General features: G+C 43.4%; 2 protein-coding genes across 2 annotated transcripts; both read right to left on the reverse strand.

The window, feature by feature from the left end:
- Nucleotides 1–1,289: 1,289 nt before the first annotated feature.
- Nucleotides 1,290–4,785, reverse strand: LOC146989935 (growth arrest-specific protein 1). The gene has a single exon (XM_085766441.1). The coding sequence runs from the start codon at nt 4,055–4,057 to the stop codon at nt 3,305–3,307; it is 753 nt and encodes a 250-aa protein (XP_085622567.1). The 5' UTR covers nt 4,058–4,785; the 3' UTR covers nt 1,290–3,304.
- A 1,427-nt stretch (nt 4,786–6,212) lies between these two features.
- cplx3b (complexin 3b) lies at nt 6,213–12,191 on the reverse strand. The gene is made up of 3 exons (XM_085766456.1): nt 11,768–12,191; nt 9,148–9,235; nt 6,213–8,933 (listed from the first exon to the last, which is right to left on the reverse strand). Exons 1-3 carry the CDS (start codon nt 11,923–11,925, stop codon nt 8,709–8,711), a joined length of 471 nt encoding a protein of 156 aa, XP_085622582.1. The 5' UTR covers nt 11,926–12,191; the 3' UTR covers nt 6,213–8,708.
- Nucleotides 12,192–17,094: the final 4,903 nt, after the last annotated feature.

Consider the following 17,094-nt stretch of genomic DNA (forward strand, 5'->3'; position numbering starts at 1 on the left):
TACCTACGAGAGACAAGAGCCTCCTAAATCCTCGGGTCCCTCCCACTTTGGAGCGGTGAAGAGAGAGTGGGGGTTGTGGGGCATGGGGGTTCAGAGAAATGTTGAATAAAGATAATTTAGAAAATGGGCTCCAGCACAGTGCTGCCTCTGTGTCCCCCTGTTCCCTCCACACACTCAACTCTCCAAGGCTGCTCTGCTCATGTTTGTTTTGATTTTGCTCCCAGAATTGGGATGAGGAGGTGGTAGAGGGGAGAGGGTGCAGGGGGGTTGAAGGGGGTAAAGTGGCAGTATTGGAGGACTTTAAGATGCATGGCAATGGTTAAGACAGATTGTACCCAAGACAAGCTTAACTAAACTAGATGGAGTCGAGCTAAACTGTAGCCGTGGGCCTCTTTGTTTTTCTATCCACGAGTTTTCATGACACAATAGACGGTTGGAAGTGGCTGAGGATTCCTGTGGTTAACGAAAAAATCAGGAGAAGCTGCGCAGAAGTTCCCTCCTGACTCGGAGATGTTGCCACCTGTTAACTCGAGTAACAGACCTGTAATTACTCATCCTTGCACCACTCTGATTCGTCATGCAAGGCTGGGGGCACACAGACAAATATGCACCGCAGAGACGTGCATTTCTCAAAGACTTTTGTTCCATTTGGATGTGACTTATTACATTGGTAAGACAGGCCAGACCTGACACCTCGCAGCGATACTAAATGACTCTTTTACAGTTTGTTAAGACTCGTAAATGCCAAAGTAAGTGTGCAACAAGCCCCAAATTATGGTCATTAGCAAGAGTTCTGGATGAATTTGTGTGTTTCCATGACTGTCGAGCTGATCTCCTATTCTAAAAACGTGTTCATTACAAGTTGAACCTAAAATGAAAGAACTGACCTGATGTGTGGTTTTTGTGCAAATTATGATGTATTGTGCTGCAACTAGACACTTTAAATTCCGCTGCAGGTTTCAGTTACACTGACCTAATCCCTTAAATATTAGAGAGTGAAACCTGGCAACATGCACTGCTCACTGAGGCGCTTGGCTCACTGGAGAATAACCCCCCCCCCCATTTCACTTATTACTGAAGCCTAAATCAAGCAGTCACCTAAATGTTTCATGATGTAAACCTAATGTAAAATACCAGTTAATAAACTGAGTTCAGAGAGAAATAATAATACTTTAAATTAATAATGATGTGAAAAGCGCAACACCTACTTCTCAAGCACCACTAAAGCTTGTTTTGAATACTTGTTTTAGCTGTTCATATGGATTTAACAAAAATCAAACACAAAGGCACAATGTTGATCCCATTTCTTTCTGTCTTGAAATCACACAATTACACAACTTCAGCTCATAAACATTTTATTATAAAACTGAGCCTCCCACATGGAAGACACTACTCTGAGGTGTTCACTGCCACGTTCCCACAAGATGAGATGAAAAATGTAATCTTATCAGGCTTTGTGGATGAAATCCAAGCTACATTTGTGTGTTTGTATTAAAGGCAATTTGCTGTGGTCACACACTGGCTTGATTTACTGCATATAACTGTAAAATATATACACATTCTTCATATTCTAGCTTCATAATTTAACATTTATCAACACTGTTGAGGACTTCATACCAAAACAAAAAGTTTAGTTCTTACACAAGTGGAGACAGAAATAGGCAGCTTCATTACAAGTGATCAATACTTTTCTTTTTTAAACATTTTCTTATGTCCCCTTTTCGCTAAACAGTTCAATGTGGAACAGTGGAAGAAAAAAATGAGACTGTGAGAAGAAACACTGGTTCCACTCCCTGGATCTACAAACAGGTAAAATGATCTCACCACATACAGCATCTTATTATGTAAATGTTTCCAACAACAGAAATAATCAGTTGCAAAACACACAAAATAAAAGCCTTCAAAGGAACACATTATGGGGAATTTGTGAACTGAACCAAATCTCATTATCATTAGTCCGACCTTTATCTGTATTTGTGCAAGTTTATTTGAAAAGCACCCAGTGGCAATTAAAATGTGGCCTTACACACCTCTGGTTTAGTTAGCAACACTTAAACTCTTAACACTGTGTGACAAAATAATTAACATTCATTCCACCTGTGCTTTGACCATTCATGTCAGACGACTACTACTACTACACTGTTGTGACACTGCTACATTGACTTGAGTAATAAGCCTTCCTACCCACAACATTAACTTTTCTTTGTTCCGAGTTTATGAAAACTCACTTATGTGTGAATTACAGTTTGTTGAGAGTTCACCCATGGTGAACAAAACCAAACTGTGTCAGAGCAAGTAGAGCTCCCCTGTCACAAGCAGAGCTGTGGACAAACTGCAGGTATGACACTGTGACCCGCAGCAGCAGACAGGCTTTCCTGGGTTGTTGCTTCGGTGTGAAAGCTGTAATAAAGACGGGGGGTCTTTAAAGGCGTGAAAGGGGGCAGGCAGTAGAGAGGAAGAAGGGGGAAGGAGGAGGAGGAGGGTTGGGGTGGCGTGGTCCAGGAAAAGTTCAATAAAACAATCTCAACCGGGGGAGGGGCCCCAGACAGAGTGCTGGAGAGGCGCTTCAGTTAATTTAAGTACTTGATCCCACACCCTTGCCTGTCCTCTGACTGTTCCCACAAATATTTGAAGTGTGGTTGCTGCAACAATGCTGTGGCCCCTGAAATGGAGAGCAGAGCAAACAGAGACTGTATGGGTCCAATGTTTGTCTAAGGTCTTAATAAAGCCACACTCTAAGTACCATTCAAAACCAAACCAAACAAACAGGGTTTTTTTTTTCTTTTTCTTTAAAGGCACACAAAATGTCAATGCCCTGCAAAAAAAAAAGTCTGGTTTTGGTTCATTTCCTCTCGCCAGCACCTTGAAAGTCTTTTTTGTTATTATTTTCAACAGGCTTTCCTCTACTTAGCAAAAAAAAAAAAAGTCACTCAGAGTACTGCAAGGTCATCTCCAGGAGAATTTGAATCACAAATCAAAAGAGCAGCTTTCCTGAGTGAGAATTACTATGCAAATTGTACAGTTGTGGAAAAACTACACAGATCACTACTGTGCTCTCTGTCTCCATGTGACTAATGGTAAGGCACAGAGTTCTGTGGGTGAAAAATAACTTTACTTATCCAGCAGACTGGGTTCAAGTTCTGTGCCAGCGAGAGAGAGAGAGAGAGAGAGAGGTGTGTGTGTGTGTGTGTGTGTGTGTGTGTGTGTGTGTGTGTGTGTGTGGGGGGGGGGGGGTTCACATCCTTAGATAGTTATTTCTTTCCACACACACTCTTAAAAAGCCAACAAATAAGCACCCATCCCCTCAGTATAATATCCGTGCTAGAGTCAGAACCAGGAGCAACAGGCGGCTGGACAACCTCTGGGAAGCAGAGGAATGGTCAGTATACACCTCCTCTCTGTCAGTTTTAGGGTCGTAGTCCTCATCCTCATACATGTCATCCACATCAGGCTGGTCTGAAATAACATTGTGGTCTCCGATGGAGCAAAGCTTGCTCATGTTCTCCTTGACCACTTCACAGAAAGGTCTCTCCACCCCATCGCAAACACAGCGATTGAGCAGCACGCCATTTGGGATGAACAGCATCTGCTGAATCGTGGCTTTACACTTTGAGGAGCATTTCCTGCCATTGAACAGCTGCCCGCAGTACGACAAGTAGGCCGTGAGGGAGGTGTGGCAGTTGCTGTCCTCCTCGCAGCGCTGCCGGGCCTCCATGCAGCCGATCCCCCCGGCATCGCTCGGGTATCTGCGGGGGAGGCACGGCTCTATGGATCGTTTGGCGCTCAGGCAACCCAGGTCCTGGGCGCAGTCGCAGGTCTCCAGGTCTGGCCCGCTGCGGGTGTGATTGAGCCTGATCAGCGCGTTGATGCAGTGGCTCGGACACTGCCTCCTCGTCCCCCTGATGTTCCCCTCACAGGCCGCTAAGTACTGACTGTAGGCCAGATCACACTCGGGCTCGTCGTGGCACCGGAGCAGCGCCTGCCAGCAGATTAGCTGGGCATCTATGGCCACCAGCACCCATGGGAGAAGTGCCAGGGCGCTGCACCAACATTTCATGCTTGGATGGAGTTCTAGTCCCGTGACGTGCACTTTCTCCACCAGGACATTAGGACACAGACAAGTTACACACTGAATTTCACTGACTGAAGTTCACACAAGTATTCCATACGTGGGTTTTTACAACCGAACATTGTGCCAGCAGAAAATATCCCACACTTGATCATTTAGAAAACCATCCACAAAACTTTTGCACGTCCTGTTGAAGCTGAGCCTCCTACTGGTCAGCTCTGCAGCAGGGAAAGTCAGGATCTGACTCAGGGAAATCACCACGCGTGGCTGCAAGAACAAAAAAAAAAGTAGAAGCAGCACAGCAACAGTCGTTCACTGCAGCACGTCCCGTCTAAAAGTGGTGGATCGTACTCCAAACTGCAGTCTGTGTCCGCTGCTCCATGTCGCCGGTGCACGTAGAGAGGTGGTGGACGGTACGCCGCGCCGCGCCTCGCCGCGCCGCGGAGGCTCATCCAAAGTTAACGCGCAGTCCAACCACAGTTGTTTGTCCACAACTCAGTTTGCACACTTGAACCCATCTCTCCTGCCATTGTAAGTTTCGACTCCTCTTCCCCAAAAACTCTGCCACTTTTTTTTCTTAACAGCCATCCATGCATTCCTATGTTCCCCCCCCCCCCACTCAGTGCGAGTTTTCTATCTGTCGCATTTTGTCCCGCTACGTGCGTCTTTGTCCCCCTTCTTGCTGCTACGCTTCACGGTCCGCCGAGCATTTCCCCACAACACCCCTCCTTCTGTCGAAAAAAAGAAAAGAAAAGTTTCCTTCCCCCCCTCCGTCTCTCTCTCTCTCTCTCTCTCTCTCTCTCTCTCACTCTCTCATTTACAATCCTGGCCACCGATTGGTCGTCATTGAGGAGTCAGCCGTGGGACCCATCTTCGGGCCCACGGCGGCACAAGCTCTGCGCGCAAATCCTCTCAGCATATTATGAGCAGACAGGCTGGATGAAAATGTTTATAATTTTCCTTGCATTAAACCCAGGGTCTGTGTGGTCCACTCTTATCCTCTTGTAGCACAATATAAGACTTGAAAAAGAGAAAGAGAAAGAGGGGAGGGGCGAGGGTGAGTTGGGGAGGAAGGGGGGCAAACGCATTCCTTTGCAAGAAGCTCACATCTGCAACTTCAGTGTTCCAATTTTTTTTTTTTTCGAGCGCGGAAAAACAAATCTGTTTCTTTTTAGTCATAAACCGAGCCTCTGTGATAACTGCCGCGTCGCTGAAGGGTTTCTCTTAAAGGTTCTCGCTAATTGTCGCTCTCTCCCTCTGCTGCCTCTCTCCCTCTCTCTCCGCAGAGTTTTTAAGCCCCGATTGATAGAAGAGAATAGGAGAGAATAGTATTTTCTGGCCCGTTTCACCCCAATTGTGTCAGATTGTCCATGCAGTGGCCCAGTGTCTCTCCAGGCTGAAGATTGTTCACGCACTGCAGCCTATGAATAGAGAGGGGTTTCAGCATCAATATATTTTACAGCTATCCCCTTTCACTCTACACTTGAAACCTACCAATAGCTCGGACTTTCCTGCCATTGAAATGGTAACTAACTTGATTTTTTTTTTTTTTGCAAAGCATATGCCCCCCCCCCTCCTCTCACTACCCCCCACAAGCTGTGCCAGTTTTGCACAACAAAACCAGATGGATGCCCACCCTGGTATCTATTCAAAACTACAATATGAAAGAGCTGCTTTTATTTTCTGTGTTTTCAAAATGCAGTGTTCATATCTAAGCATGCACGTGCTTATATTTAAGCTCTTGGTGTTTGTAAGGCAGGTGGACAAAATAACTATTATTTTAACCACTTTCTACATGTCCACTTACATAATAAATGTACAAACATGCACAGATGTTTCCTTTTAAATAGGCTTTTCACACATACAGATACATACAGATTAGATCATATTTTCCACCATGTGAGATGTTAAATTGTGAACATCTTGTTCTGACACTAATTGAATTTCTCTGACCTGTCAATAATGATAACAATAATTAATCAACTTCTCTCTGTAGCCTCTCTTGTATATTACTCTAGTCCTGACTGTATTTTTGTCTCCACCTGGTGTTCAAGCTTCTGCAGATTTAAGGACACTGATAAATGACGGAGTACAACAAGAGGCTGTGTGTGTAAAACTCAAACAAAAACAGAGACTGTGTTCATTATCCTAAAAATCATTTTATTGCAGTTAAAACTCAACAATCACTGAAATACTTTCAGAGACAGAATGAGAGAGATATTGCAAAACAAAGAACCAGCCGAAGAACAAGAAGAAGTCATGGCCGCTGTTTCCTGAAAACAATGAATTGCACAGGATGACAGCACAAAAATTACATTATCATCATAATAATTATAGCTATTATTATTATTGTTATTATTATTGTTATTCTTATTAAGTTATTGAATCATTATTTCAGGTCATACACACTCAGACAAAGCAAACAGATTGTTTATGGCTTCTGCTCCACCCATTGATATTATCTTATCATTAAACATGACAGATAATTTTATATAAAAGGACTTATTGCAACTTTTTCCTCTGCTTCATATTCTTGTAATGTTACGAATACACTGTTCACCTGACAACAAGCACTGCACTGAAAATGTCTAAATGTTACCCCAGATTTCATTCAGCAGTAGTGTGGGACTCACAGCAAGGAGTTTTAGAGAAAACAGACAATAACATTTCCTCTCATGTCTTGCCCACATTTTCTCTAAAACAAATATGTGGATCATTAACTTGTAAAATTAAGACGTTGCTAATCGTTTTTTGGCAGTTGAACCACAACAGGAATCAGATGGACTGACGTGAGATGAAAGCTGACATCACCCTGAGCACCACTGCTACACAAAATCAAACACTGGCAAAAATGTAGCGCATATAAATGTGACACAACATCAACAACATCTTCTCCTAATGCTCCCTCACATCTTCACTTGGGTTTGGCTACAGAACAGCAGAGACGGACGCTACGGTGAGCCCGCTGTAACTGTGCGCTGTGCGATACTACGACCAGCACTCGCAGCCACAGGACCAGGTTTTTACAAAGACACCACTTGACATATCACATTGTCTAAACGACACAAAATCCACCAAGCACAAAACGGCACCACTGGGACGCAAGGGTCAGTGAGATGGAGGACAGGTCCAAGGTCATGTGACTGTCATATAACGACACTATGAGAGCCAGCAGGTCGATGAGAATGGAGTGAATGATGACCCCGCTGTTGACATTATAGGCAAACAGGAGATACAATTACATCTTATACAACATAAATGTTTGTATGTGGAGTCCGTAGTTGGATCTATACACACACTTCAGTTATACAGTTTGACACATTTACGACTTTATGTTGGTTTGGCATATAACTTCTAAAGCGTTTACGTTTCTCTCATGAGCAGCTTTCGTTTTCTAACATCTGGATGCAGCACAAACACAGATTCACTCCGTACGCAGCTAAAAACTGATGAAAGGTAAAAATTTGGGAACAGTTATGTTCGCTTTACTGCATTTATGGCTGCCCTTAAGACATCATGTGTGCTTGCCTGCAAATTGTAACTAAAAGAAAAACAGAAATTCATAAGAAGACCAAACAAGACAAGATTTTCTTTGTAAAAAGCAGCTTACAGATCTTGGAGCTTCAAAGATGACAACCTTGTACGGACGTCCAAGGCACACTGAAGTACAGAAAGAAAAACCTTTATAATGATATGTTTAGGAAAAGATTAAAACTGAGATTAATGCAGCTCCCACATCAGTGAGCTACTTAGAACAAAGATCAGCCTCATTTGTGGATCTAAACGAATATTTCCCATTTCTAAAGTTTGTGCTTTTGTGTGTGAAATCTAAACAACCTCACAAATGGCTTCTCTGTCGTGTTTATCCCTAAAATAAATAATTTCCTAAATTCAACACAGCACGCATACAGTATGACGTCCTCACATGAACTAGTGTTAGCCATGTGTGCGTGTGTTTTCATTCCAACCAAGCAGCTGATTTCACCAATGAGTGTCCTCTCCTGTTGGGAATGTGTGTTTGTTCATCAGTGAAATTGGCTGCTTTATGTTTGGAAGCAATAATATCCTGCACGCACACACACACACACACCTGAGGCCTGTGCTGCAGGATCGTATTGTGTTATCGCTGGTCACATGAGGTACACAGAGAGAGATAGGTGAGGGAGGCGATGGAATGAAAGGGTTTAATGCTCTGGACAAAGTTTTCTCAGAGGAGGAGTTGTTCCAAATTCAGAAATAATCTCATTGGTTAAATCAATGGGAGGGGCCAAAGAACCACAGTCTTTCAGAGTGCAAGTTAGCTAATCTCAATAAAAATATGAAAGACATTCATGACTTATACGATGTTTGAAGGTCAACCGGAAAACTCGATGAACTAGCTCACCTACAAGACAAAGAGCTCTTTTCTTTTCAGATAGAAACATGAGCCCCAGGTTTCAAAAGCTTCCTCATCTTTTACTTTCTTTTCCGCAGGGCGTCTGTCTAACTTTGCACAGCTAGAAAAACTGTTATTATGTGGCTATGCCAACTGACATTCCACTGAAGCAACAAGAATATTTCTATCTCTAGAGCAGCTCTGCCTCTGAAAAATATTTGTACAAGTAAAACTCTAATCTTCTGGGACTCTGACTTGGCCAAATCACATGACACTGCAATTCTCCGTCTGCTTTTTGAGGTCTTCCAGTGTGGCCTGGGCTTTGTCTTTCAGCTGGTCCATGTCCACGTTCTGGATGTTGGACAGCTGGCCCAGCACCGACTGCTTGTGTGCCTCCTCCTGGTTGTCTTCGGCAATCATCTTGGCCAGCTCTGTGGGCAACACCACATCATCCCCCGCCTGCTGGATCTGGGTTTCATCCAACTCGTTCTGAGTTGGACACACAAGTTGGTGGACACACAACAAAGACACACAGATATGTTACAAGTCCGTTATTGACAAAGCCAACGGCACATGAGAAACCACGACTTTCTAAAACAAAATATTCAAAGCCCACCACAGTTTATAGTAGCAGATTATGTAATGAGTTGGTTTTTTTCAGTCCAAGGATGTTTTGTCTTTAAGCAGAGCTGGATTAGTTTACCTTTGGTAATCGGTACTTGTCCCGGAAATGACTTCTAACTGTAGCTCTCTCAGCTTTCTTCTGGGCGAAATTAGCTTCTCGTTCTTGTCTGTGAGAAAGCAGAAAAATAAAGCATTCAGGGTGTCATAGAAATTAGGATAATTTAATCCTCCGAGCAGCTTTTTAATCAACAACCTTTAATCTGTGTAAAGTAACAATACAACGTTAAAGCAGAGCACATGGAAAAAAGCGCATCATAAGGCTCTTTCTGGATTCGGACCCTTCAGGCCTCGGAGCATCACCATGTGTTCTCTTACACTCGAACTACTGAGCAGCACTGAACAAGCGGACGGCGGAGCAGCAGCAGCAGCAGCAGCAGTGATGCTGTGGGGGCAAAAAGCAGGAAGAGATGTTCTGCTTATGTTTGGGAGCCCCAGATGTGGCATCCTGTCAGTCCAGCAGGCCTTTTGGGATGTGGACCGCCAGAGGTAACCTACTGACTGTAGACTGCCACTACCCCACTTATAGAGCTGTCGAGCTTCTCCGTACATATCATGGCCTCAACTCCCTCTATGCAGAGCCAGTATTAAAGGTCAGAGTTTCACTGTGTTTCCATCTCTTAAGCCTGAAGACTCTCAAAAGAGCATAGGCGTCGTCATCTCATATGTCCATATTATATAAGCGAGGTGTTTGAGATATTTTTAAAACAAGTGTTGTGTCATTTGTCTCTTGAAGTCACTCATGTAAACAAGCCAGCCTAAAGTGTGTTATGCCTCCAGCAGAGGGCAGGCAACAGGCTGCTGGCAATTATGCTCCCTCCATTCAACATCACTGGAATATTTATGGCTTCAGTGTAGTTCATAATTGCCCCTCGTAAATTGCTAAATTTGCTGAAATGCCTCCAACGTTGTGAGTCAACAACGTGACATAACGCTGAACAAACTCGCCGCTCTGGCCTATGGACAAATATAGGCATGATTGCATGGAGAAAAAGACCACATTCTGTTAGAGTCCCTGAAAACACAGAAGCGGTGTAAAAAGTAATAAACCCCCAGTTGATGTTCTTCAAAGCAAAGCTACATTGGCAGAGGTTGCACTGTACGCCTACAAGCATCAAATCAGCAGCATGATCTAAGGGCGGGGGCTGGGGCTGGGGGGTTGGGGGGCATGGTTTGTGAAGTGTTTGCACCCAATGTGTCAGGGGAAGGTCGTTTTATCTGGAGATGCAGAGTTCACTTTGTATTAACATGAGCGTGCCAAACACCAAACGGCACATGCAGCGCTGACTTGCAGCCAATGAGCACAGCTTCGTGTCCTCCCCTCTCAAGGACATCAGATGACCAGGGTTGTCACTGTGGCCCGGCTGCTAAGGGTGATAAAAAGTCTACATGTAACATGCCAGTGTGAGCAGCCCCCCCACCCCGACCTTATTCTCCTTTAATCTGAGCCCTACGTCCTTCTCTGTGATCTATGCTCATGTTTACCACCTCTGACTAATAATTCACTTCCACTGAAGGTCACGTTGTGACGGCAGAGCGTCAAGCATCTCTCCAGGCCTCCTGTGGAGCTCAGTGGGCTGAGCTCAGTGCTGTTAATGCTTGACTTAGGACTTAACTTCCTACTCATTCTTAAAATGTCTGCACATATGCACTGTGAGACACTACATAATCTGAATCTACCATTTTCTTTCAAATATGTGACCTCAATTCTTTATTCCGTATTATTTATCCATTGTAAATTCTCTAATGACCAGAATAGTAAACACCTGGTGATGCTCTGCTAAAATGGAAGCATCATACTAATCAAAGTTAGTTACTGTCTGCTGGACGGACTCTACCACATGAGTTTTTTGTTGCTTTAGATTGTCCTGCAATATGATCAGGAGATTAACACCCTAAAAAATATGGAAAATATGGGAAATAACATTTAAAGGATCATTTTTTCTGTGAGACACAGAAGATTTAAATGATTGAAACTGACACATGACAGAATAACTGGAATCACAGCTGTAAATATATGTAGTGAAATTACATCTTATCCTCAAAATTTGAGCCGGAATACAAGTCATACATATCTAAATCTTAATGTATCCACTTTTTAGGATGCAGGATATTGATATAATGTAAACAAATTGCAACCATCTGTGAGCAGCAACATATTTTTCAATGCTAAAAGTCGGCTACGAAAGTAAATCCAAGTGATTTAACATCAATTCATACTGTTGGTTGTTTGCCCCTCTGATAATATCCAAGCAGTGGCTCTACTTTTCTACTTTATTGTACACACGGTCTAAATTCACTATTCAGCCGCCCGCTCAGCAGCAAGGAACGTTTTTCACCCCAGGCACGAATCCCCATGGACATTTCTGTGGAACAATGATTCCAGGAATCCCAAATTAAAAACAGCTCAACATACTTTGCCGAAGCTAAGAGACGGAGAGCTCCCAGGGCGAGAGGAGCAGCTGTGTGTGGAGCGCTCGTGTTATTGCATTGATGCGTAAAAAAGCGCACGGCGCACTGGGAGCGCTCAGCTATTTACGCACAAAAACACATCGTTTAAATATGCCAACGCTTCCCCGGCAACACACTGTCGTTTTTCACTACTACTTAACAATCACAACACGCTTCAATCATTGCCTTACTTTTCTTCCTCTAACTGTTGTTGGTATTGTTCAAATTCCTCTTGAGTCATCCCCTGCGCGGCGGCGTCTGATTTCTCCCCTTCGGGTTTCTCTTCCGTCAGTCCGCCTGTCAGGTTCTTCAGCTGTCCTCCCACCATGTGTTTTACCATGAAAGCCATGGCTGTGCGTTGGAGAGTCCTCCCGTTTGATCGGCTGAGAAGTTGACGGCTTGATGCGCTCCTGGATAGAGCGGTGACGGTGGATTGAAATCCGTCAAGTGACCCTTACAGCTGACGTCTGGAAGTGTCACAGGGGAGCGTGTAACTTTCAGAAGCTCGGTGGGCGCAGCGAAACCGAAAGAGAAAACGAAATTAGTCCAACTGCGCTTTGGGGATGTGGTAGTTTCAGCACCACTGGCCCTGGACAGCTCCGCGCCGTGAAGGATGGAGAGGAGCTGCTCAGTTATGAGTCAACAAGTTTGGCGGTGAACTCTACCAATCCCGAGACTCCGTCCGTAGCCACCACTCCCTCCACCCAATCCTAGGCACAGCCGGACTGGGTGTGCGTTTGCACGCCGCGCGTCGGCATCCTGGGCTGCACGGGATCCCGTGATTCGCCGTCTGATTATAACTCGGGATGGAGTCAGACACGACTTCGGGGGGGACAAACGACACGTGATGAGCCTTCAGTGTCTCCTGGGTGTTTTGGTGCCTCTGTCTCTCTCAGGGTCATCTGCGCGCTGGAGCCTAATACACAGTTTGTCAACACACAAAGAGCTTCCTAATTGCAAATTAGTCAAATGGCTGTCAGTGAATGCAGGCCATGTGTGCGGTTTATTGGCCTAATAATCACTTAGAAATTATGAGTTGGTCTCCTCTCTATAGCTACTAGAGTTTGTTTGATGTTCAATTGAAAAAAAAAAATCATGTCATTGCCCATGAAAATGTCTCTCATACCTTTAACATTCAGGGATGGAGCTGATCCTAAAATTAGAAATGTTGTCTCCAGTTGCATTGCCATAATACTCCTGTAGGGACCCATGTCTGTAGTTGTACCCACATGTTAGTTTATAAGATCAGTGTCTTATGCTTATTATGTCTTCTATAGGATTTCTCTCTCATGTCCTATCATGTTTCTGTGTCTGTGTGTCCTTGATGGAGTAGGCGGGGTGAATAGTTCAACTTGCATCACCAGAAAAGATGATTTATTAAAAGGCAGAGTGTTTCTGAATGCCACTGTGTGACGCAGTTTTCATGTGGAAAGCCTCACTGCTTAAAAATATGACCCATATGTGCGTGCGAATGCGTGTGAGGAATATTTTAAATCTCTCTCACTCTGCGAGATTCTTGACGTCTAAAGTGTGGAACTTTGATCACGAGTCAACAACTTGAGCATCCTGATCCTCGCAGCAGTCTGACACCAAGTCTGGCCTACTTTCCCAGTCCCTGTGGATCAGGAGAGACAGAGCATGTCTTTTTGTCACAGGCTTAGCAAGGCCTTGTTAGCCTATACCTGCCTTGCTTTAAAATCTCCTTCCAACTTCAAAGCTGCCACCGGTAAATAGATTGAAACATAACTCAGTGAATAAGATCAAAACTGTAATCTCTGTGAAATTGAATAAAAAGAAAGAATTTGCTCAACCAGCATGTTTCAACATCAATTTATATCCTTTTGCTTTTGATATTCACACCCTTGCTCCCAGCCCAGATCTCGCTCACTTTTTCATGGAATATCGCTCATGGGCTCTGACTACATCTACTGCAGCAGGTAGCTACACAGCAGGAGATTTTAATCCAAGGCGATGTGTATCATGCATGCAAATGCACTCACATTTGCAAAGCTGTCCTTGAACTGACAATTTCATTGATTCGCTGTGGACAACCTAAACCACCTCAACCAGGACCTAAGAGATGACATTGAAGCCATGGGCTGTGACCCCCACTTGATAAAGTCAATACCGAAATGGATAAGTTTTTTTGTTTAAAGAAAGAAAAAAACATATACACAGACCTACATGTAGATTTAATGACGTAATCAATCCATTTTTGATAGATTATGTCCTCCAGTCTTAATACTGGTTATGTTTTTTGAGATCCTCACCTCATAGAAAAGTCACTGGGGTCCTACAAAGTGAGTCATTTAAATTCTGTGTTTCATTAATGAGGTCTCTTTAGAGTTGCCTCATAGTTGTGTGATAGGGATGATTACATATTATAACATCTGTTCATTTAGATCCCATTTATTAAATAAGTCATCCCTGGAGTGGTTTTTGTTAACTGTGGGTGTATGAATTTTTGCTTGATTGGGTGATGGAGCTGAGGAGGGAACATGCTGTCAATAATGACTTTTTCCCCCCTTTGCCTTCATTTGACAGTCAATGTGTAAGAACATGAAGGAGAGGGAAGGAGACAACATGCAACAATGCTCCCCCATCTTGTGGTGGATGTTATGGATCTGCCAGGCCCAGGGACCAGAGGAGTAACCAGGTAGATAACACATCCATGAATTAAGGCCAAAAAAGAAAAGGTAAAGAAAAAGATATGGTTCCATCAAATTGCACTTCTGAGGAACCAAATATATAAAGCTTTTTTTTTTTTTAAATAATTTAGTTGTAAAATTGTCATTCTAAACAGATATGTTTGTCGAGAAAAAAAAGAGCTCTTGTGGCATTTACATGATACCTTCACGATCAACTCCAGAATGAAATATCATGCACTGTACATTTAACTGGTTTAAAAATAGACACATGTTAATGCTGCCAGGCTCCTGCTTGTGCTCAGTCAATTTAGCTACCTACTCAGCTTTGATTGATGTCTCACTGTGCAGAGGAAATGAACGCTTAGGTCTTGCAGCAGCGTAGAGTATGAAGCATATGTGCATGCAAAGCCTTCACACAGATGTGAACTGTAAAGGTCACGAATGGTTGCACATGAACCTGACACATTACTCTCCCCGAGTGCACAAACATCTGTTTGTTCTTCAAAAATATTTTTTTTCTGATGCAAAGTCAAACCGCTCGTTGAATCATGTCGATAGAAGAGGAATTCAGATGGGAATGACATGAATAAGAAAGAGAGAAACATACAAATATACATTGAGATAGACAGTAAAGATATTCTGAATAAGAATAAGAAGAAAAGGTTAGACAGGCAAGACGCACTGTGTTGTGAGTCAGGAGTGATCACGGTGTGAGTCAACATAACCGAGAGCATCACGCTGGCTCTCGCCCAGTCACACATCCAGCCTGGTTACACTTGATCTTCTCGGATTAGGAGCCTGTGTGGGATTGGGAGAGATGGGCTTATGTACACCATCACTCACACTCGCTGATCCTCAGCAGCTGAATGTTACACCTTTGTTTCTTCAGACAAGGGATTAGACTCATCAAACGAATGTGCCCTATAGCAAACAATATCCACATTCAGGGAGTTTTTAAATTCACACAGGCAGCGATGACGCCATTAGCAAGTCACTGGGCTGCCTGTCTCGAGGAAGGCAATACATGCATGCTGCCTCCCCTCCTCCCAGTGAGATGACAAAATATCACGCTAATCCCATTAGAAGTGAGAAGTGCTGCACGTACTCGAGGAGAAAACGAGTTGTTGTATCCAGAAAGCATCTGAGGCAATTTGAAGAGACTACAACTGAATTTCAGAGATTTATTTCTATCTGTGATGTGTCAACCAGGACCTGACCAGAAATCCAGAAATCGAACAGACATGTGGGGTCACAACACAATGGCACCATATGGTGGGAAGCAAGTCACCCCAGCAGAGGTGGTTTGATGCCCCGCGGGCTGTCCACAAGGTGTTGAACTATGCCGCATTGTCACAGCAGTAACTGTCCCCCCAGCTAATGTCAACCACTTCCCCATAAGGTGAATGTTACAACCACAACGCAGAGAAAAGGGTTTGAACTCTGATTATTTCTGTAAATTTTGCCTTTCAAGAATTGGTTCACCCACATCACAAAAAAAAAAAAAAAATCAGCAACCCGTCTGACTGTAATCAATGCACCTATTAGCTCACAGAACACACTGCAGAACATTTTCAGAGAGACTATTTCTCACAAGAAAGTAGTTCAGATGAAAACTGTTGACAGCAACGTCTGTGGCTTATCCACAGTAATTGGGACGCTGTTTCTCTGGAAAGAGCTGTTTCTGGGAAATGTCTCTTTCAGTGATTCTTTGCTGCAATTAAAGGACGACCTAACTTAGTCTAACCTTTTTATTTTCAGCTCACTTCTGTAAACTCTGATGAAAACCAATCATTCATTCCAGTGTTTACATATTATTTCTTAACAACCTTGTGTCGACGAGTGATGTGCCAGTATCAAAGCTGGTCTGGGATGAGTAAACCTTGAAGAATGCTTCTGACTGTGAATGTTTTTCGGAAGAAATTTTCTTTTTCCATTTTCTGTTAATGACTCAAAGATTGAAAAGTGGTTCCTGAAAGGATTTTTAACTGTTTCACTGATCTCGCATTGGTGACATATTATTTTCATGTCACAGTGGGTTCAAATGTGGGCCGAGAGTGAAAAGGTACAGGATGTGTGTGATGTGAATGAAATCAAATTTTCCCCGACTGAAGTCTGTTCTCTCTAGTTATATTTTAATGGTAGATACAGTACACAGTACAGTTTCACAGAAAGGCTGTTCTGTCGCCATTTAAAAAAAAAACATTTTCTTCAACATGGTAACAGAAAACAGGGACCCAGACTGCGATTCAAATTACACATTGGCATGATTGGAAGTGTGAAAAGAAGCTGCTAAGAGACATCCTCGGCGACAGAATTCACAGCAGAAAATGGGTAGATCAAAAGTGAGAAAGATGAAACTCAAATGTTCAGAGAATTGGCTGAAATAGGTTGTGAAATTGAGTGTGAACAGGAGAAAAAAAAGTCTCAAAACGCTCTGTAACACTGGAGACCAGCTGGCTCCAAAATTGCAATGAGATAGGTTTGAGGCTGCCACGCAGAAATCGGAAAAACAGATCATCAGTGAAATAAATGGAATGTCTGAACTGTTGAAAGACAACACACAAAAACACGAAACTAAATGATCATCTTTTCCATGATACCAATCACATACAATACTGTTCCTGATAGCTGTAGCAGAGAGACAGCAAAACACTCCACAACACCAAGGGAGGACAGAGAACTGACAACAAACATGATTGCAAACCAAAAAGCAAAACAGTAAACCTCAACTTGGGACAATCAGGGCTGGTGAACAGATTTAATCTTGGACTGTTAGTTCCTGCCATCCATCCATCCATCCATCCATCCATCCATCCATCCATCCATCCATCCATCCATCCATCCATCCATCCATCCATCCATTTTCAACT

The sequence above is a fragment of the Trachurus japonicus genome, chromosome 3, assembly GCF_045865225.1.
Source record: "Trachurus japonicus isolate A0001 chromosome 3, Traja_1.0".
NCBI lineage: Eukaryota > Metazoa > Chordata > Actinopteri > Carangiformes > Carangidae > Trachurus > Trachurus japonicus.